The 23269-nt window shown below is 30.0% G+C and overlaps 1 protein-coding gene across 8 annotated transcripts in view; it reads left to right on the plus strand.

Annotated features, from left to right (window-relative positions):
- CadN (neural cadherin) overlaps positions 1 to 23269 on the plus strand; it is an 835618-nt gene that overhangs the window by 784891 nt on the left and 27458 nt on the right. For all 8 annotated transcript variants that reach the window (XM_085956138.1, XM_085956137.1, XM_085956141.1 and 5 more), the window contains one exon: positions 15244 to 15359. In XM_085956138.1, the coding sequence (XP_085812264.1) occupies positions 15244 to 15359 (116 nt within the window). The remainder of the gene's footprint in view (positions 1 to 15243; positions 15360 to 23269) is intronic.

Genomic DNA, 23269 nt, shown 5'->3' on the forward strand with positions numbered 1-23269 from the left:
AGAGAGAAGAAGAGAGAAGTGAGCTTTAGTTGTTAAAGTTAGATTACTGAATAATGTACGGAATATTATGTCTGATTTTGTTAAGAGTGATAATTTTGTAGATACTTTTTTTAAATTTATAATAGCAATCTACTGATAAATACTACAAATACTCTGAAGCATGAAACATTATTGTATTATTTCGTATATTGAAAAAAGATCAGAAACATATTATGCATATTAAAAAAAAAAACTAGAAAAATAAGTTAGCCAAAGTGGGAGTTGAACTCACATCATTCACTTTCCAGATGAGTGGCCACTATAAGATAGGCTATCCATCCTTCTATAATTCATGTGAATTATTTGTTTTTAACCGTTTTCTTATTATTCTTCTATTGTGTTATAACGGAGGTACTTCAAAATCTGATAATTAGGATTAATGTAAATGGCATTAATAACTTAATCAAGACAGACGTTCGGCGCGAGTGTGTATATTAATATTCATATATATATAATATAATATGAGTATTAATTCTCATTGAAATGTCAACTGAATATTGGTTTTAGGACTGTAGAATTTATTTATTCTGATTTTTTGAATGACACAAAATAAAATAGTACTATCTAAAACTAGAAGTAATCAATGAGTGAAATTCGATAGATTATAAATCACTAAATAGTATTTTTTACGATCGTTTATGAGGATCCCCTAAATTTTCAAAGTATTTCTCTACATTAGCAACTGTTTGCCGAAGTATCTGGTTACAGGGAAAATATGCAAAGAAATCCATTACCTGTTTTAAAGGACAGATATAATTATAATAAATCTGAATGTTTAAAGATCTTGACTTAAGCAACATATTTTTATATTTTGTACAAATGTATGGTATCTTAGTGACAAAAATGAAGATCAAAAAGTGTTTACAAATGATTAAAAACTCTAAATTAAAATTTTCCCCAATCGTTCTCTTTGTAATAATTTTATAACATCAAACATTCCACAATGCCGGAATGTCAAAGCATTCTACAGTTTGATTTATCGTTTAACTGCCAAACAATATTTGGCTTACCCTGTCTATCAGAGCCGCATTGTTGTCACGACCTCAAAGAATTATCAAAACATAGACAAGTTGCAAATATTAATGATATACCTATATAATTTTATCATAAATGATGTTAATAATACTTGTTTAGTGCCTTTTAATCAAAGATTGACCAAATATAAATAGTATGTTGTAATATCTCACACCCAGCAAGCTAAAGATATATTTTCGAATCCCGCAATTACTGATATACCTATTCGTAATTAATAATTTGACACCCATGGTGGCCGCGCGGCTTAAGCGTTGGACTATCACGCCGTGGGTCTCAGGTTCGAATCCTGGGTCTGGCAAGTACACATATTGTTTTTCAATTTGTGTGTGAGTCAGAGTATGGACCTAATAGGTTGAGCAAGTGGCTGACATCCATTTCTCGTAAAAAACAAAATCTGTTAATACAAACCTCTAATCTGTGGAGGCCCACATGATCCTTATAGGATCGGACATGGTCGGGGAAAAAACAACAACCTTGTCGTGTTTAGCAAATCTGGAGTATAGATCGATTGAAAACATTGTAACGTTTAGTACGCCATCTGTCGTCATAATACGATTTGTTCCTCATGAAAAAATAAAATAGTAAGTAATACTGTGTGTTGAGCATTTTTAGTTCTTTAAATTGGCATACATCCCCTCGCAAATTATTTTATAGTATTTCTAAAAAATAAAAACACCCCACCTCTATATTACTACATACATCCATAATTTTTAGATACTTAAGTAGATATTGAAATCCAATAGTTTAAAAATTACAATTATACATATTTTTGAAGCCTTAAAATTTGTGTTTATAAATGGTTGTTTATTTTCTTCGTGGGTTTTCTTGAATAAATCCATTTTCATATTAAATTCACTTTATTCCAAAATTACTTGTTGTTACTAAGAGAGAACTATATCATTATTATCACATTATAATATCGAAAATCTCATCATAAATTAATGAGAGGAGGCTTTAGATTAATATTCAACACTTCCGTTAAGAAATAAGAAAATGTAACTTTTCCGTTTTTTTAATCAGCGTTCCCGAAATTGTCCGGATAATTAAAGCCTGTGATTTGTTTACTTAACCCTCATCTCTCTTAAATCGTATGTACATTAGCGTCCAACAACCCCGCGCACCTTCCAATCTATTCTTCGTCCCTACCTGGTCCAAAATCAATATAAGCTTTTGGTCACCACTGTATTTTATATTCTCTTTATGTTGATTCAGGTGTACTCGTTTTGCAATTTTTTACACATTTTTTTTGATTTATTTTTGATTTATATTTGAGATCCGTGTTATTTTATTATTTTTGTATCTACCCCTGAACAAATAACAATATTTAACCATCGCAGTTTCAATATATATTTTAGAGTCAATCATCAATCACAATTTTTAATTAAAAAGCTTTCAAAAATCTTTTCCTTTTCCACGAAACTTAAAATGCTTACTTTAGTATTCATTAGTGACCTGACTAATTTTATGCTAAAATGTAATAACTTGAGAAATTTGACTTTGATATATTTTTTTCATATTATATATTTCGTTTGAATGATGATTTTTCTTTTTTTGGGTAATATTACCTATTTAATATCTTTTAAAAATCAAAATATTAGCATCTTTAATATTAGAAATGAAAATATAATTAATATTAAATTCTACAGGTTTAATATTAATTATATTTTCATATCTTGTAAAATGGAATTCTACCAAGTAAATGCTAACTCAATTAATATCTTTAATATTGGTTACCCACTGATAGTTCTTGGTAGATTGTAGATATAAAATTATCTAATTCTAATATATCACTGAATAACGATCAGTACAGGTGATATATTTGTTATCTAACTAATAACTAGTATAGTTTAGTTATAATAGACTGATACCTATTATATAATATATAATAGGTATCTATATAAGCAACAACATTATTGACCATACAACAGTTGTGACTACTGGCCGTCTATTGTGAAAAGTTACATGTTTTTTTAATTTTAAATGGTGCTTTGAAACTACAGGAGTGCTTTTAAAAATAGAGTGAATAATTAGTATCAAATAGTTTTTAAAGTATTGTTTGAAAAATACATAATTCTGCCAAGACAGCACCAAACGAAATGAGAGAAATCCCTTAACGCCATTTTCTCTATTAACTGCTGGGTTTCCTTCGCATATTCACAACGCGAAAAACTTTTAATCGACATTTTGTTGACATTGCATCGCCTGTCAGGCGGATATTTTGTGGCGTATAATTGATGATTTTTAATATCTGAAAAGAACGGGTCGACGGTGCGCCCAGCTTTGACTGACATCTGGCAAGCAAGCACCGAAACGAGCCACGAGATAGATTAGGCGAGGGTTCGACATCGACGTTCTTCCAGCGCCGGCAAAATCCTCATAACATATTCACAAAATGTCCCAACATCAGACGTAAAAGTGCGCAAAAAAACAATATCGGATAATTTGTCTGACATGATATTCTTTTGTTTACATGTCAGACTAGTGTCAGCGGGGTATCATCGATACGATAGATCAAACTAAAGGATAATCAATTATTTCCGAGTGACTGTGAATATTTAAAAAAAAATCATTCTTTGACAGCTTTTTAATATTCATTTTTTTTTTAAATCTATCAGTATGTTACAGCTATTATCGACATATTGCTTGTATAACGTATAGTTCTAAAATACTATATCAATGTTAATCTATTATGTATTCTTACCGTGCCATTCCATAACGTAGGTCAGCCATCATCACCGGTGATATTTGCTTTATCATCTGCTATCCGGACCAGTTCGGTAGAGCTGCACTCTTGCCAATCACGGAGGTTCTTAAGCCACAAAATGCAGCGTCGTCCTTTGCTTTTTTACCATTGATTTTTACTTAAATAAAAGTCTAAATTTGTCCTTATCATAACGTGGCTGAGACAATGTACTACACAGAACTTTTTGGTCCTTCCCCATTCGATTGATTCGAACATAGTTATTATAATTGAAATAAAATAATGTATATATCATTAACATAAAACCTTTCTAAATAATAAAAAGTTATTCTCTAGTGTAGAAGATTTTCTTTAATAATAAATTATGAAGTTCTACTGCGTAGCGTGGCGTAGCGCGGTGTAGCGTGGCGTAGCGTGGCGTAGCGTGGTGTAGCGCGGTGTAGACACTCAATTTATGAAGTAGCTGCACCTACAATCCTGACACATATTGATTATTGTTATATATTACAATATAATATTGTATAATAATAACTTATTTCAAAACTATCTAATTTATTGTAGATATACAGCTATACTTACTCAGATCATTAATCATCGAAGCTTTCAAATTATGCAACATACTAACTTATCAGATTATATTAATATTAAAAGTTAATATATTAGTATCATAATATATCTACGTCTATTTGGTGAGATTCTATTGGATAACCTTACTATTATATTGTATCAACCACATTTTGATAAAATCGATTACATCTGTAACCTACGAACATTACATGAAAATGTAAGTATACATATAATGTCGTGGTCCGCTGACCATAGACTTATTGATATTATTGGCGTGAAATGGCGGGCGGAAGTGAGCGTTATATCCGTTTTGTTACTCGTTAGGAACTGTTCTCTAATAGATAAACGTTTTCTATTTTACCAGTAAGTTGAACGTTTCTCATACTGGGTGCCGCATAAGATGTGTTTTCTTTAAAATTTCGATAAATCGTCTTGTAGGTAAGTCTACATGAATTTTCTTTCGTATAGCAGAATCAAATCAATTTCATTACAAAACCTATATTATTATCCACTCAGTATTATTAAATTCACCTTATGCTTTCAAATGGATTACTTTCTAAAATTAGAATATTTCAATTTAATATCAAATTTATGAAGTAATAGTTATCCAAAAAAAAAAAAAATTATTAGGTACTTTATTATTCTTACCTCGCTGTCAAAAATTTTACAAAAAAAATCATTAAACTTAATTGGTTTTATCATTACCTTATCATTATAGATGATTTCATAGTATAATCATTATAGAAACTATGATTTTTCCAGTACTTTAAATTAACTTTCTTGTCTTTTTTTCCAAAAAATAATGTAATATATTTTTTTTAAACTACTAGCTGAAGTACCCGGCTTCGCACTGGGTCGCTTCGTGGTTATATTTATCTTAGATATTTAAAAAATAATAAGAGGTAATTATTTTTTTAATATTAAAATATCTGTGTAATACAATATGGCAATATGAAAACAATTCTAATAGGAGTAAAGGTCAAACAAAAGAACACTTAATTAAAATCGAATCCAAAATATGCAAACGTTATTAATGTTACGTATTAATATGCAGTAAAAAAAACGAAAATTGGATGGAAAAAAACTTTGTATTTTATATAATACTAATTTAGAAACCTTCGAAGGTGTGCGCACAACACCTAACAAAAATTTCATCGCAATCAGATGAATGCTATAAGAACGCATACAAATTAGAGGAAGATAGAATAGATGAAAAAGAAGAAGAAATGGTTGTATCAATTCAGAAACCTTTGCGGGCGTGAGCACAATACTTGATCAAAATTTAATTGCAAACGGATGAATGGTATAGGAACGCATACGAATAGAAGAAGAAGATGACGGTTGTACTAATTCAGAAACCTTTGCGGGCGTGCGCACAACAACTGGTCAAAATGTCATCGCAATCGGATGAATGAATAGTATAAGAACGCAGAAGAAGATAGAATATAAGAAGAAGATGGTTGTACTAATTCAGAAACCTTTGCGGGTGTTACCACAACAACTGACGAAGGTTTCATCGCAATCGGATGAATGGTATAGGAACCATACGAATAAAAGAAGATATAATGAAGAAGAAGAAGAAGATAGTTGTACAAATTCAGAAACCTTCGCGGGTGTTGGCACAACCACTACCGAAAGTTTCATCGCAATCGGATGAATGATATAGGGACCATACGAATAAAAGAAGATAGAATGAAGAAGAAGAAGATGGTTGTACTAATTCAGAAACCTTTACGGGTATTACCACAACAACTGACGAAGGTTTCATCGCAATCGGATGAATGATATAGGAACCATACGAATAAAATAAGATAGAATGAAGAAGAAGAAGAAGAATATGATGATTTTTCTAATTCAGAAACCTTCATGGGTGTGCATACAACACTTACCAAAATTTCATCAAAATCGGATGAATGGTATAGGAACCATACGAATAAAAGAAAATAGAATGAAGAAGAAGAAGATGATGATGATTTTTCTAATTGAGAAACCTTCATGGGTGTGCATACAACCACTTACCAAAATTTCATCGCAATCGGATGAATGGTATAGGAACGCATACGGGACAGACACACAGACAGACAGACATACAGACAGACAGACATTCATTTTTATATATTAGTATAGCCTATACTCTTTGCGCAAGTGCAAACAATAAGTTGGCAAAGTTTTATCGCAATCGGATGATCGGTATGGCAGCGCATAAAATACGAACAAACAAACAAACAAACAAATATTAATTTTTATATATTAGATTCATTCTAAAAGTGAATTATGAATTTAGGAAATTGATTCATTGCTTGTCTTTTGTTTTGTGTTTGTTTTTTTTTTCTTATAAGACTTTTTCGTGTTTATATTTTTATTTTCTATCCAGATAATTACATCACAATGTAGGCCCAACGATAGTGTATTATTGTTCGACATATAAAATGGTATTAAACCCTACGAATACGCATTATATTTCTGATTTTTATTTAATCTCATATGAATAATTGGATATATTCGTATATAAAATAGCTTTGGAGATCTTGAGTTATTAAATCTACTTTGCAATCTTTATTCAAAAACTAAATACTCGTCTGGTGGTCTTTTATATATATGTATATTTAAAAGCCTTTTTTTTATTTCTTACAAACAAAAGTAAATGACAGTTAAATGACTATATCTAATGAATATATATATATAACCTATGAATATATCTAGTATGTATATATATATCTATCTATGGTTGTATTATCTACTTATTTTGTAGTTTATTTAATATTAATTAATATTTTTTTTTATAGTTTTGTATAATACATAATATATATATTAAGATTTTTATTTTTGTATATAATACTATTAGATAATGTTTATAAATTGGACAATGGTGTGTAATTAGTTTGTTTGGTTTGTAAGAGCCCCTCTTCGGGTTAAGGCTTCCTTCAAAGTGTTAATCTCTGGCCTCTCTGGTTTCTTTCTCCATACTTTTTGATTTCGTAGCTGAGTATTTGTCTTATCTAGGTTGGCCTATTTTTGCATTTAGGTCGCCCATTATTATAATATATATTATATAGAGTAGCACTATTGAATTTATAAATACAAGGAAACTAATTATCTCTCATACAAGTATACGCACCCCCAGAAATAGCAAAGAAATTGGTACTTTTTATACAAATGTAAACAAAGCTATTAACCAAGCACATAAAACTTTTATATAATACCATTATTAAATCATGGATCCTAATACATATATTTGCCATTAATATATGATATAATATATATGTTCAAAGTCAGGAGCTGTGAATAATTGTAGTGATATTGTATCACCTTTTCTCATTCTAGACAGTTCATGGAAACACGAAAGTTCATCTTTTAGGTCTCACTTTAATAACTAATTCCTTTAACATGTTTTTATCTTGTATTTTGACTATGTTCCTTATAACAGAATAAACCTAAATTTAATAAGTCGCCCATAATACATATTAAATTTGAGAGCCAGTCCACTGTATAATCTCTTCCTATCGCTTACAGTATGATATATTCCATTACATGAAAAGAGGTCTAAAATAAATGGGCACGCCTCCCTCGAGAGGGTGCATTGTGTTAACACGTTGGCTGTATTCGCCACAAAGTAAATCTACCGTGGCCCATAACTTCTACAACCTTATGTGCTGTGCTGTACTGCTGTCATATGGAGCAAAAAATTCCATTTCTTTTTATGCTGAGAAAATAATATCTTTAACATAAACACGCGCTTTAATATATGATGAAAAACATATCTCATTTTATGTTAAACCATTTTTAATCTAACACAAAATATATTATAGATTTTTGTTATAATAAATCAATACTTGTTCTGATTGATTCTTATCAGTTAAAAAAGAAAGAATCTATCCAAAACATGTGTCGAGATAGTTCTGCTGTTCTATGGCTGAGAATCTTGATCATCCTGAAATGCAGTTTTATTATTATCGACTAAGACTCTCCATCTCTGAGCTTCTCTCATGATGGAGTGAAGGCTACCCCCAGTTCCTTCACTTGGTAAACTCCAGCGCGCCGATGCTCCGTTTCTGGTTATCTGGTTCACGTCAAATAATATCTCAAAAAAACTGCAGAATGTCTCTTAAACATATTATCGAGACCGGTTTAGTTATCTGGATTCTCCAGATGACTGGTTATTAAAAAAAATATTTAAAAAATTGCTTCTATGTGGTTCTCTTTCCCATTGGTACCCTTAACTTCAACGTAAATTCAGTCCAAAGCATATTTTAGTGCATGGCAAGCTCATTCTGGGTAATAAAAGTTATGCTTCACACCAAACATACGGTCGGTAACTTCAATAGTTAAAAAATATGAACCACCAACACCACATTTCGAAAGTATCAATTACCTTCTGCTATCTTGCTCTCGGGGTCCATAACTCGACACCGTACAAACATAATATGGAGAACACAAATGTACATGCCACATAGCTTGAAGAAAAAATACCAGTTCGGCTAATATTTGGCTATTGACATGGAGGATAGAGGTCTGCTGCCTGATTGTCTAATCAAGTGAATGACAAGTACAGGCCTCTTAATATTTTGAAAGATGTGGACGATGGAATGGAAAGATCGCTGGAGAAATGTAACGAAGACGTTCAATAAAATTCTCAATTATCCACAGTATGAAAACGACGAAGAATCCATCTTCCAGTAAAAAATAATTTAAATAATCAATGAAAGAATATTTTTTAAAATTGGCTTATAATTACGTAACTTTTTGTAAGTAAATTGTTTTTTTTCTTTGTTCTCATTTTCGTTATTCAGCGCCAAGTGTACAAAATATTACGTAATTAATTTTGTTGTTAATTCCTGTATATTGGAAACGTAAACTTTAAAAGTTTGCAGCCAGCCATTGAACACTCTTGTTTTCTCCCTCGCAACTCCGATTTTAGAAAATTGTTTTACTGCGCCAAATTATTACTATGAAAGTATTGCTGCACAGTGCAAGATTCATTTGCAAATTACATACACACAATCACAGAAATTCACATTTCATGTGCATATACACAACATTTAGGTACCCTAATAATATAATAGTCGTAATACGCAATACACGAACACATTCGCACACTTACAAATGTGTACATTGTGTTTTAATGCAATTAAACGATGAAACAATTACATTCCAGTGGGGAGGTGGAGCGAAGTGCCAGTTAATCTGGAAAACATTTATACGTATGAAATTTTCATAATAGCCATACAACTTTACAAAAGCTTAACTTTATTGCTGTAAACGTAGATATATAAAGAAAACATGTTTAAGCGTATAATTACGAGTAAACTATTTTTAATTCAAATAAATAAATTCAGAATATTTGTATACATAATGTAGCAAATACATTTTTTTCACATCACATCAAAAACATTGATATAATGATTAGAAAACTAGTGAGATGTTTCCAGTGAATGGGAGTTCATAACGATCGAAAAATGGTCGCCACTATTACCAGAATTCACATGAATAACTAGGGATCGAAAACAGTGGAAGAAGGTAGGGAAAGACTTCAACCAGTAATTCATGATGATAATTATTTATAATGGAGCTCACCGCAAAAAATCCAATTCAATTAATGATGTAATTATTATTTGTCAATATGTATTTACATTTACGAGAACGTCACTCACCCAGACGCCGTCTATGAATCAAATTTAGTAATGATTATTATCTTAATATTTATATTACGGCAGTCATCTATTGACCGATTTTTTAAAGTATAATTTACGGTTTTTTGGATCAAATTTTTGCTATTCTTCTGGATATCAATAACTGAAGCGTCGTCATCTCCAGGCCTTTAAAAATAATTAATTATCTTTGAGACCGGCGTTGAGTTCTGGGTAGTTTTTATTAAATGTAAAATCTAGGTCGCTGGTATAAATAATTATCCAACTAACATTTTACATTCAGAGTGAAATAAATAGTTATACGTGAGAGCTTAGTATCGGATTATTTATATATTTATATTTCCCTGATTTGACCCTCGATAAAATCTAACTTGATTCTAATTTAAATTAGGAATGATTAACACGATAAGCCTCATTTCGTGCTTTGATTTAAAGGTAAGATTAACAATAGTAGTTCTCATCATATTTATTATAATATCTTGTAAAAACCTTTCAATAATACCATCCCTACATCAAGTGTCTAAAATAATTGTTTTGTGAGCAGCCCATGCAAAAATAGGATATTAGATCGAATCATTATTTATTCTCAATCAGTATAATATTAATTAATTTAAATTCCAAGAATTAATTAATTATAGTAGACATGACGTATTTCTTTTCAAGAAACTCTCTGTAGTAATTTGAAATAATTTAAAAATCGTTTGTTATCCATCAAATACTAAAAAAAAAATGTTTCGTTCATGCGGTCATCAGTTACGAAAATTACGTGTGAGTTTATTACGTGATGCTATATTTATTATAAAGGCAGTTGAGTGCGAGAAAGGCTTAAGGTATTAAGTTGTAAATTGACAGAAGAGGGGGGGTTTTTATTGAGACATTCGAAAGAAATTGGGGTAATTTATAAAAATTGGTTTAAACTATTTACAGGAATAACACATCAATTATTAAAATCTATTAGGTATATTCGATTCTCGTTAAAATCACAATATATTTATATGATTTTCTCAAAGCCTGTGTTTTTTTTTTTTTTTTACTAAATAGTAAATACACTATTGTTTCACTGCATTACTGTCATTGGTCCTCGTGATCTGTTATAATTTTAAAAAGAAAAAAATATAAATTTGAAAAGCTTTTAAAGCTTATCCCACAATTCACAGTTTTTTTTACCTTCACCATATAATATTGACAGTAATAATTATTATAACATTACATAAACTCAAACATATATATTGATATACATACTCATTAAAGCTCCTCGTGAGATCGAATACAGTGACATTCAAGAATTCTTATATATTATTTTAATGAATATGAAGTAATAGACACAGGTTATTAAAAATAGCTTTTACGGTTGCTACATTATCACTTGGTATTCATCATATACGAAAAGTATATTACAAGTGATGGAGAAATTATTACCATAGCTAATAAATCGCTGAATCTCTTAAAAATATTAATATTGTAATGTTAAAATTATCGTGTGATTGATGTAAAACTTGTTTTAAAACCGTTATTATTATAATATTTGTAAAATTGAATCATATCGAGTAAATGTTAACTATTTAATGATCGTTCTTTATTTGTAGGTACCTATTTATTTGTCCTTTCTTTTACTTCAAAGGTCGATCGATATCTGTATGTTTTCTGTAAGCATTTTGCTTCCTTCAGCGTCAGACCTAATTAATATTGCTTTCAATTGACAATTAATATTCCCGTCATTTTAATTAGCACTCAGTTTCATTTTGTTTACCTTCATCATTCTTTGAGAATACTCTTATACCTTTTACGAGAAAATTATGTTTGTACTCTCTACAAACACGCTATTTTCAAAGAAAATGATTACGTATTCAAATGTTTGTAATGCTTTTGCGTATGTCCCGTATAACATTTCAATTACTGAGATTTTTACGGAAAATAAATAATATAGTCGTTGTAACCACCTTTTAAACATAATCCTGTTTACACCATAGTTTATTATTTGACATAGGTTTATTCAACATCGTTGCTTATACGTATCATAAAACAAAATATGTACGTACTTACTTACTATTATTATTATATTGTCTTCGCTGAATTTCCTTTGTAATGCTACGGTGGAAATGACAGTTCAAATATAATTATTATTTATTCTTCTTACCTGTGCTCTTTTACTAGAGGTAATTTATTTTTCTTTGTGTATTAGAATTCTGATAATAATTATAGTTGACATCTTATAATAATATAGTTGGAAGTATTCTTATATAAAGCTTCATCATAATAAATTTATACAGCGTAGACCAGATTAATTTCCTTACTTCATATATATAGTATCAATGGACTTTAAGAAAGAAAAAAAATATGGATATAATAATTGTAAACTATTGCTTGATTTAACATTTACTTGGTGGAATTATTCTATTTTACAATAGTGTAATTTTAATAAATAGTAATTATGAACTTCTAAGGAATTAGTCGATATTTATTTCGGATATTTCATGCTGGCTGCGCTTTTTAGTGGAATGTTATAGACAGGGATGATTCTAATTGTGGGGGGGGGTTATACCAAGTATTTCAGGCACTGTTCTTTAATGATGATGAGGCGGGCGCGCTGAGCTGGTTCCGTGGTGTGGTTACTACCACTATCACTCCCATGCGATAACTGTTTGTTGAGTCACTCTCTAGTTTATTGAATGTTTGTGAATTACTGTGATTGACGTGGCATTGGGAAAACTTCTATTTCATAATTCGTGATTGAATTATTTCTTTGGGGTGACGATATGGTCAAACGAGTACACGTCTTGATGCGTTTATGTTTTGAAGATAACTGAATTGTCATTTGTTTGTTAATGTGTCTGATACTGCATTGCCTGGATGGTCACAATAAATATGAACGTGGGTAGGGAATTTGTATGGAATTCGCGTTACCATAATTGGCCAAACATAAGCTATATCAACTGTAATATTTTCATTGCGTTTACTATTGTCGATACAAATTATCGAGTGTGGGTACTTGGTGAAGTTTTAATTTCAATAGTTATTGATAATAGTTTTATTCTAACCCCTACGTCTTTTTATAATATTAGATTGAAAATGAGAATTTCATAAAATGCTACCCAATTACTAATATGCTACAATATGCCTTTAATAAGTACCTAATATAATATTATAACAATATAACATACTTACTAAGTTATAACATAAAATGATAAAAGTATTTTTTTTTAATATAGAAACAATGATAAAGATACTTAAAAACTAATCCCAGATCCCAAAAAGCCACTTCTATTGATTAAGTCTAAACTCTTATCAGTTAGTAGATAGATAAGTAAGTTTCTATTTCGCTCTTAGGTACCTAATGATTATACTTAAACCTACTCGTTTTTACGAAAAAAAAATATTGATAACCATTTGACTAACCAATTGGGTCCTTGCTTTAAATCACACGCACATTAAAAAAAGAGTTTTGTCAGAATCGAACCTGCATGCACGGCTTCGAGGACCGCACTCTAGCAATAAGTGGGTACTCTACCGTGAAGATTTTTTAAAATCAGAATATAAAATGACCTAAATAGACATAATTTAACAAATATATAAAATAACATCTACCCAAACTCATTTATCTAAACGGAAAATATAACGATTTGTGAACACAGCGATTGCACCAGTAGCAGGTTTGTTCTGCATCTTGGGAGAACATACAACTGGTGAACTTAAATACAATTATTACACGCAAACATCCAAAAAAATGTTTGTTAAAAATAGGCATAAATAAGCAACCACCTATTACAATACAGTATTACATTATGATATAATTCACAATATAAATAAATAAAAATCCTAATTACATTAAGTATGTTTTATAATGGTGTTGAAAGACTATTTTCGGTAATAAATGTTATATTCTAAGTGCTATAAGTACATACTCTTTATTTAATGGTGTTTTATTATAATATTTAACCATTATTAATTAATCTATCTACAAATTTCACAGTCATCCAACTTGATGTTTCGCAACGAGTTAAACAAAACACTACCTAATTTATCAACAATGCTCGGAATGAGTGTGATTATCTTTTATAAGGCAAATTTCCATTCATAGTCTAATTATTGTCTTTAGTACGTTTTTAATTGCTCACATTCAACAAATTTTATATGCGTACTAGCTAAACTATTATTTTAGTGAAAAGCAGACATATTCAAAATTACATTATTCGGCCGAACTCTATTACATACCACCAAATTGATATTTATAAGTAGCATACGAAATATTAGACGAGTTCTCTGCTCATAGAAGCTTTCATTGAAGCTTTCACCATTCAATCCTTGCTTAATCAACTCGACTTTGACTATGAAAATTCTGTTCGGTTAACCATACAAAACATATTTATTTTATAACTTGGAGTCTACAATTCTATACCCCTTTTATGGGTACGAGAGTTATTTTAATCATACGCTTTTGACATAGAATCTTTGATGTAGAAATTTTAAAATTTTATATAATTTTATGCATAAGTATTTGAACTCAAAAATACTCGTTGAACTACATTTTTGTTGTTAGGTATATAACTGAACCTTATTATTTCTTTTGCAATACAGTATAATATAGTTATTCAAAACACATCCCATATAATATAAGTCGTGTATGAAAATATATATATATATTGTAGATGTACATCTAATAAAGTCTATCTATTGTATCTACATGTAAGCTACTATGGTAAATGATACTCACAAAAAGGTTTCTTAACATTTTTTTTTATTTTACTTGTATAAAAAAATGTGAGTCTTCCACCCGAAGACTCACAAGCTTATAAGCCGCCACGTTACCGCTCGGCCAACATTGGTAGCATAATTTGTCAATTAAACAAATTTCTTTCAATTAAAGTATTTTTTGTTCTATAAATAATATACATGATTTAATAGTGTAGCATTTTTTATAATACTTATATACTTACTTTGAAATACCTCAGAAACATATAGATATATTAGACAAATAAAATAATATCGATACCGGGCGGAACTTGAATCCGCGTAGGATTGCGGCCAATGTGTTTTGGTCACCCCACCATACCCAATAATGACGAAATTAACTAATAAGTATCGTATGCATCTGAGTTGTTATACGTATTTAGAATATATATTTTGTGATTTTTTAATCAAGGTATTAACAATGGGTACTTACTTTTATTACGTGATAAACTTATTGTATTGTGATAAATTTATATATTTTTTACAATTACATCAATAACAATTTTGTATTCTATTTTGTTTCAGCCTCGCGTATTCGATATGAGATCACGAGCGGTAACATAGGGGGCGCTTTCGCCGTCAAGAACATGACCGGCGCCATCTACGTCGCCGGGGCGCTCGACTATGAGACCAGAAAGAGGGTAAGCCGAAGAACTTCCCCATAATTATAATTCAATTGTATATACTATATTATTATTTCCATTCTTACTATATCCCTGACCTAAGCTGAAATTCATTCTAGTAATATTTGACCAAAATTCAACCGCGCAATTTGACATAAATACTATGTATTCATTTGTATGTACACTCCATTGAATTGCCTTTAAATCGTAATGTCTCTATATATTATTATATGACCATAATCTATTGAATTGCTTTATTCAATAGAATCAGTCACTTGAATTAAACTTTAATTGTCACTTACTGTCTTATTTAATTACCATCCATTGTAAAAATATAACGTCTTTTTGTGATATAATTAATATCGCACAGATCTTTTGTCTGTGTGTGCATACTCTCCACTACACCATTATATGCTAATTAGTATACTACTATAATTTTCTGTAAGTACAAAGACAGTGCAAGATTTTCTTGTTACTACTTTAATAGGTTTAATATGAGGTCAGGTTACCTAAAGTTTGTATTAATTATATATTATTTTACCGGCCCGGTATTCGCCTTTCAGCATCTCCAAATTATATTATTAAACATAATATGGTGAATATACAACAATTATTGACAAATATATTCGACAGATATATTGGTTGTTGTACTTATACTATATTGTCGAGGCATATATTATACTGAAGATGAAAAAAATTATAACGCGGTTTGCTAAGATTAATAAAACTGATTTCTATAGAATATTACAAAACTTTATGATTTACAAACTGATAACTTTGAATTAAAATTTAATTTTGAATGAGTATCTGCAGTCGATAGTATTATTTTAAAAAAATGGATTATATAATTTAAAATAGTGAGGTTTTGAAAAAAGTTTTTGTTAATTCTAGGATAATACTATGTTGGTTGTTTATTTTGACCCGTAAATAAACCCGTAGATCGTTGTGTAAAATTAACAGAAACTTTATTAAATGTTTGCTTTAAAATTGTAGATCGATAAATAAGGGAAAAAGAATATTACAAAATGATGGGTTGCAATATATAATTTTAATATTATTGGAATACGATTATGTTCAATAACCGAAGGCAATTAATCATTTTAAATTTATCGTTATTATTACATTCATTGATCGTTGAAATGCGATAATAAAAAAAACTTCTAACTTCTTTTCCGACTATTTTTTTCGCACCGGAAAAAGTTGAATTTTGGTCATTCGATTATTAATAATTTCGGCGATTGTCGTTCGACTTTGTTCTTGCGACCGAAGAATGATTTTAGCGTCGCCATTAATCAATTCTCCTTATATTTCAGCTTCATACGTCACGTTCAGTCACGGCCCAGATATCGCGGTCCAACAATGACCCCAAAACTCTACGTTTTTCATTTCAGGGGACTTTTTCTGGGAACAAATTTTTCCGATTTCTCACCATTATTATTCTTACATCACAGGCTTGTTACGGCTCCTCGATAACGCTACTTATCAAACTACTTAATATCCAGTTCCTGAACTGTGACACTTTTACGATCCAAATATTTTGTGATTTACTTCTTATGAATAATTATTATACATACGTGATTTTTGACAAAATGTAAAAAGGAGTGTTTTTATGCTAATGTTTCCGAATATTTCATCTGCCGGAAATGATTTCTCATCTGAAAACTTTGCCAAACTTTTGTGCAATTCGTGACAGACATAAATAATTCGCATGTACCAAATAATGACCATTTTAAAACGAGTATAAATATGTGTAGACACTATGTGCAGAATATTTAATAAAGACACAATTTTATACATATCGGCTATATACAGTATTGTGACACGATGTAAAAGTATCCTGAGAGAATACAACGTATATATTATATATTATCTTCATATTCCAGTGTATTAATAATCATAATAATCTTCACTTTGAATATAGTTTTACTTTCCATCGAAGACAATTTGTGTGTAATTAGGACATTCTCTGAAAATTATAATTACAGGCTAACATAACACATATGTATTATTAATAATTGCCACCATCTTAAAATTGAAAAATCGAATATAAAATTTTTTAAGCTACCATTTTTGCACAGGTTCTATATTTCCAAAGATTAGTTACTAAGCAAAACACATAATAATTGCAATTGAAAGAGAATTGTGAAGCAACATTTTTATCTAAATCCCCACCTATCTTGGTTAATTTAAGATGTTTGTCAATATGATAATCGATAATATTAATAATATTTCACTGTGATTCAACTCTCAAAATCTAAAATTATCTCAGATCGGCAAATCCAAAATATATTATATTCCCTTTGATTGTTCATTTTCTACGTCTGCAGCTTAACTCTGATAACAGTAATACCTCTCGTAATTGTATAACGTCAAATTTCTGCGAATAATGTTGCTTTTACTGGAAGGTAAACAGCTAAACTCCGCAATATCTCTCTCTAACTCGAAATGCGCCTTCACCTGCATTCTGCCATGATTCTCCAGCGGGCGGGGTTGGTATATATGCATTTCATGAAATAAAATTACGTTTTTAGGTGGAATATTACATTTTATTTATGTGCTTAAAGTGCCAAGTTGAATACACTCTTTGTTTACTAATATTACATGAACAGGTATTACTATAACGACATGTACTTAACGATAATAATTACGAAACGTTCATTCACGCGAGTGGTCTAGTTATAGCACAGGTTAACGATATTATTTTTATTTAGACAAAAAGTAACAAAGATTATTTTTATATTAAAAAATACTCGTTTAATGACAATTAGGTAGATACTTAAATATGACAGTAGGTATTTTCTTGGTGTTAAAGGTATTCGACAGACGTACATAATATCTAAAGTTTAACTTTATATGTTTCTCTTTTAGACTCTATTACACGACTAGTGGTTTGCTTATTGTATCAATCCACCACTCCTTTCGGTTATGTGACTTGCGATGCTACGTACTTCCGCATATTTTAACCATCTTATTACCTACGCAATTATATATTATTAAAGAAAACTACTTTTTGTATCGTTGGTGAAAATACACAGATCATTTGTAACACCTTAAAAATATTGCCATTAGAAAAAATATTTATAACGTGTGAGTGAGACTATACTTCATACTTGCTTATTAAAAATTCACGCAACAGAAGATTGAACAAAACTTTTTTACGAATAAACCATTACATCTATTATGGCTATTATTGATTTTTAATATCATGAAATGAAGCAATTAATAATTGCTTCATATTTTTTTTCCAAAGTATTAAAAGCTTTTTTAAGAACTCGTTTTTAATTTTACACGATAATTTTAATGTCGCATAAGAAGCTACAATTCTACACAGTTCAATACTGTATATCATTATACTTCTATAATTATACCGGAAGAGCTTTTCCTATATTTTATGTTGTCAACAAGATTGTAAAAATGTCAAGCTTTTGGGCCTGATAAAAAGTCCCCTCCATCGCCAAAACCAAACATGGTCACCCAAGTAAAGCGGTAATAGCCTTAATCGCGGCTGCGAGAGGTGCACAATAACAGGGAGGATTTGGGAATTATTACCCTGATAATCCTGAACGCTATAGGGAAAGCTAGCCAGATCGAGAACCGCCCGCGATGATATATGAGGTCAGCCTGCATGCATACCGCCTTCCCGGAAACTGAATATTTGCTCCGTATATTGTGAAATAATTTTACTGCCTTTTGACCTGTTTGGTTTAGTGTTTTACTTTTATAAGTATCTCCGCTACTACAGTATCATATTAATTACAATAAAATATCTTAGTGTTGTAAAATTCTCGACTATGCTGACTTTAAAAAATGTATGAGTATAATACGAATTGTAAAATGCGTGTCCTTCTTTCTTATATAAATAACCTTATACATTCCATATGGAATGTACACCTACATACAAAAGAAACCTCTCAGTGTATAAGTATATTAACAAAAACATTAAACAAGCATCATGTAAGAAGATTACTAGCGTCTCTTCCGAGGATCATTGTAAAGGATTTGGCAATCAAAATACACACTAATTTATTGATTTAATTACGTATATTAATTCAAATTTGATGAATTTTCTGATATCAAATCTTTAAGTATAGATAAGTAATATTAAATTTAAACATTTAAATAACATTACTTTCTGACATATGTATTACGTTTAATATTCACACACTTTTCTCATAAGGAATAAATATATATTAAAGTACGTAACTCCCAGTAAAATATCCTATTCATGATAAAAGAATAATATTATAGATTCTCATTAGTCGTCACTATATTATTATTATCTCAGCCATTCCATTCACTTCTCGATGAAAGGCTCCCCTATTTATCTCTACCCTTAATTGGTATATAGTCTTCCATTGCTTTTGGCCATCACGGTACTTTAATATCTCTTGGGTAGCTCTGTATGACGTAATTTATTCAGCGATAATCCTTTCCCAATGTCAACCACGTTGGTTAACTCTCTCACGCATGTTTTTTTCGATCTGTGTGCGGTTTGTCCAGTATATAGCTATTTTGTAATATGAAAATCATTGAAATAACTCACAACTCAATAAATCTTGTTCTTTATTGTAATTTTATTCAAAAATAAAATAATGAGAAAGACCGTTAAATTTACTTACTATGAAATTTTGCAATCGTTTCGCCTTCTCATTGAGTGCGTAGTGAAGTATGTTAATATGGATATGAATTGCGCTGGGTCTACCGTCTTATGTGACATAAAACCATTCTAATTGTGATTAGGTTTTCCAGCAGTACGTATTTTGTCGAGAAATTATGTACCTACCTAAGTCTAAAGCGAGATCGGTCTAGATTCTGAATCAGTTGTAATGAATTCGTTTGTAAGTTTCATTTTGCCCTAGTTATTATTAAATTTGTCTAATCATTCTAATGAGAGAACTCACTGACTTCCTGCGTTTTAATACGAAATTCTGTATGCAAATTTCCGAGACAATTAAAAACATTAGATTACACTGTAACAAGAAGTTATGAAAGGCTATGAAATATAATATCGTGACGAATAATACCAGACACGTATTTAGGTTTATAAATAGTTCTTATTTAATGTTGTCTTTTGCATCTATTATAAGTAAAAAATTAAATTTTATTTTTTATTCAAAAATTAATATTGACGTTTCGAGATCTTTCTGTGTTCATTTAAAAACTTTGGATAAAAATACGGATTTATTTAGACACTATACTAATACAAAAAAAATATGAACCCATGTCATCAAATGACAACATTTCTTCTTAAGTGTATCTTAAATAAATTATGAAGACAATGTATAAAAACATTATTATTCTTACTACTCGTAATCACTTTTCAAAATGTTTTCTTTGACTACACACTTTTGTATTTAGTTAGTTTACATATTATATTTTTAATTAATTATACAATTAAATTTTTGCATAAAGAATTAATTACCATGTGATAATTTCTGTCTATGTAACTGACAATACATGAGGTAAGTATATGTTACATCTTTCGTTATAATTTTAATACCTACTAGATTAAGTATCCGGCTTCACACAAGGTCGCTCCATTGATCAATATACATTTATCTTACTTACAAAACAATAACAATTACATGGTTCATTATAAAATCAAAATTAAATAATTCTGACATCAGTTAAAGTCAAATAAAAGAACACAATAATTAAATTCGGATACAAAATATTCAAACTTTATTTTAAACTGTGGTAAATTTGTTAGAAAAAACAAACAAGTACTTTGTATTTTTGTCTTTCAATCAACAATAATTGAATAACTATGATTCTTTATGACGTTGTTTTGTTTTATAAAATTAAGAAAATGCCAACATAACTCCAAAAAACAAGTTGGGGTATAACGTACGAGTATAAAAGCATTATTTTATTTTATTCATCAAGGAATAGCACGTGATATTTAAAACTCAAATTCTTTCTTCATTTCTTCAATATTCTTTATTGTAGATACATGATTGATTAGTACAGTAGGTATAACATACAAAAATTAAATCGTCGAAAAATAAAAATTGATTCTTATTTTTTTTAATAGCACGTTATCAGTAATTGAAAGAATCTGATGTACTTACCATAAAGCAGTGTTCCCAAAAAAATATTTGCTGTTTCGCGAAAATTCTTCTCGCAATGTAAAAAATGCATGCATAAAAAACCTGTTGACAGACAAAATTTTGATTTGAAGTGGATCATAAAATTTAATGTCGAGCTCGTTCACGTTGATGTTATTAATGAGGTATTTGTATTTTACTGTTTGCAATAAAACATGTCGGAGAATGTTTTTTATTTTGAGGAAACGAAAACGTAAGATTTTTCAGCAATAAATACCAACACATGGGAAGACTTGAGCCGTAAAAAGTTTTTTTTGTGTAGTCTCCCATGTTTTGCAGTAATTCTTTTTTACGCGCATAACCTGTTTTATTATTTTATTCGTTTTATGGAGTGTTTTAGCATTCTTTGGTAGGTTCATACGTTAATAGTATGAGAACGTAATATTATTATCGTATGATCATTCATTGTATTTTATGTTACATCAACAAACAAAAACACGACATAGAGGAAGCTCGTGTTTTACGGTCACCCCATCTCCACCCGCTTAATTTTATGTGCAGTCGCGGCATGTAGACCGTCAAGCGTTTCCAACTAAGCATTTTCTTTGCCAGATCTAGTATTTTCTAATAAACATTTAGCTTACTCACATATAGCGTTAAATCTAGCCTTTTTTTAGCTTTAAATTTATTTCGCTTGCAAAATTCGTATCTGATGTATAGCGTTTAATCCAACGTTTTTCAACATCAGAAACTTATTTTTAAAAAGCTAAAATATTACACCAGATATATTATGTTTAAATCAGCATCCAGCTTTTTGGTAGCTTAATAAACTCATTTTATAAATTTTAATTTATTTCGCTTGCAAAATTCATATTATGTGACATATAGCGTTAAATCTAATGTTTTTCGACATCACAAACATATTAAATAAAGAAGATATTATATTACACCAGATTTGTGTTAAAATCAACATGATGGCCGTTTGTTTTTTTTTTAATTCGTATTTTTTAGCTTTAACTTTGTTGATATAAACATCTTTAATTATTTTGTGTCGGTATAATTTTAGGCGGACGAACCCGGTCCTCATAATAATTAAATTGTGTGAAAGGGGTACTACGTATTGTGTTTTAATTAAAAGGTACTTCCACAAATGAATTGGAAGTGGTGAATAAAATAAATTGTGGTTAACGTTTAGCAATTTTATTGGCAAATCTTTTACTCGATTTCCGCGGTGTTTTTCTAAAACATTACCAGCGTATTATATCATATTCTAACGACTATTTTTTACTATTTTGCAAGACTGCATTCTGAACATTGTAAACATATCAACATTTTTTATAGATAGCCGAGAATTATGTCGCATTTATTTTGACGCATGCGATTTTATTAGCCCATAAAAATGCTTTTTCTTTTCAAACGGATGGGGTGATAATTCAAAAAGAATGCAACAAAGAAAAACACACATACACACATACACACACTGTAATCATACACTATACAGTAGTAATTTTCTTAAAATTTTCGTAATAAACAAAAGTACTCAAATGAAAAGTTCAATAGAGAGCTTTTAAAAAGTTTGGCATGATTCCTTAATGTACGCCATGTTTCATTTTAATGTCGTCGGCGTCCGGATGAGGGGAGGCATTTTCCTTCTACAACTGACAACACCGATGTTATGGCTTTTATCACATCCGAAGTAGACGAAAGATACTAAATTTTAATTAATTTTAAAACTTCTTACTTAGTGAGGAGAGTTTTGGCGGCAAACTACGGATCGAGTTTATAGAGGCACATGTTTCTTAGTTAATCCGACATCGCCGCCTATCTTCAGACCCTCTTAGGTTAGGTCTCTCTGATTAGTTAAATACTGACTTCATTTGC

The sequence above is a fragment of the Rhyacophila brunnea genome, unplaced genomic scaffold, assembly GCF_057557595.1.
Source record: "Rhyacophila brunnea isolate RB1 unplaced genomic scaffold, BYU_Rbru_1.0 scaffold_5, whole genome shotgun sequence".
Taxonomy (NCBI): domain Eukaryota; kingdom Metazoa; phylum Arthropoda; class Insecta; order Trichoptera; family Rhyacophilidae; genus Rhyacophila; species Rhyacophila brunnea.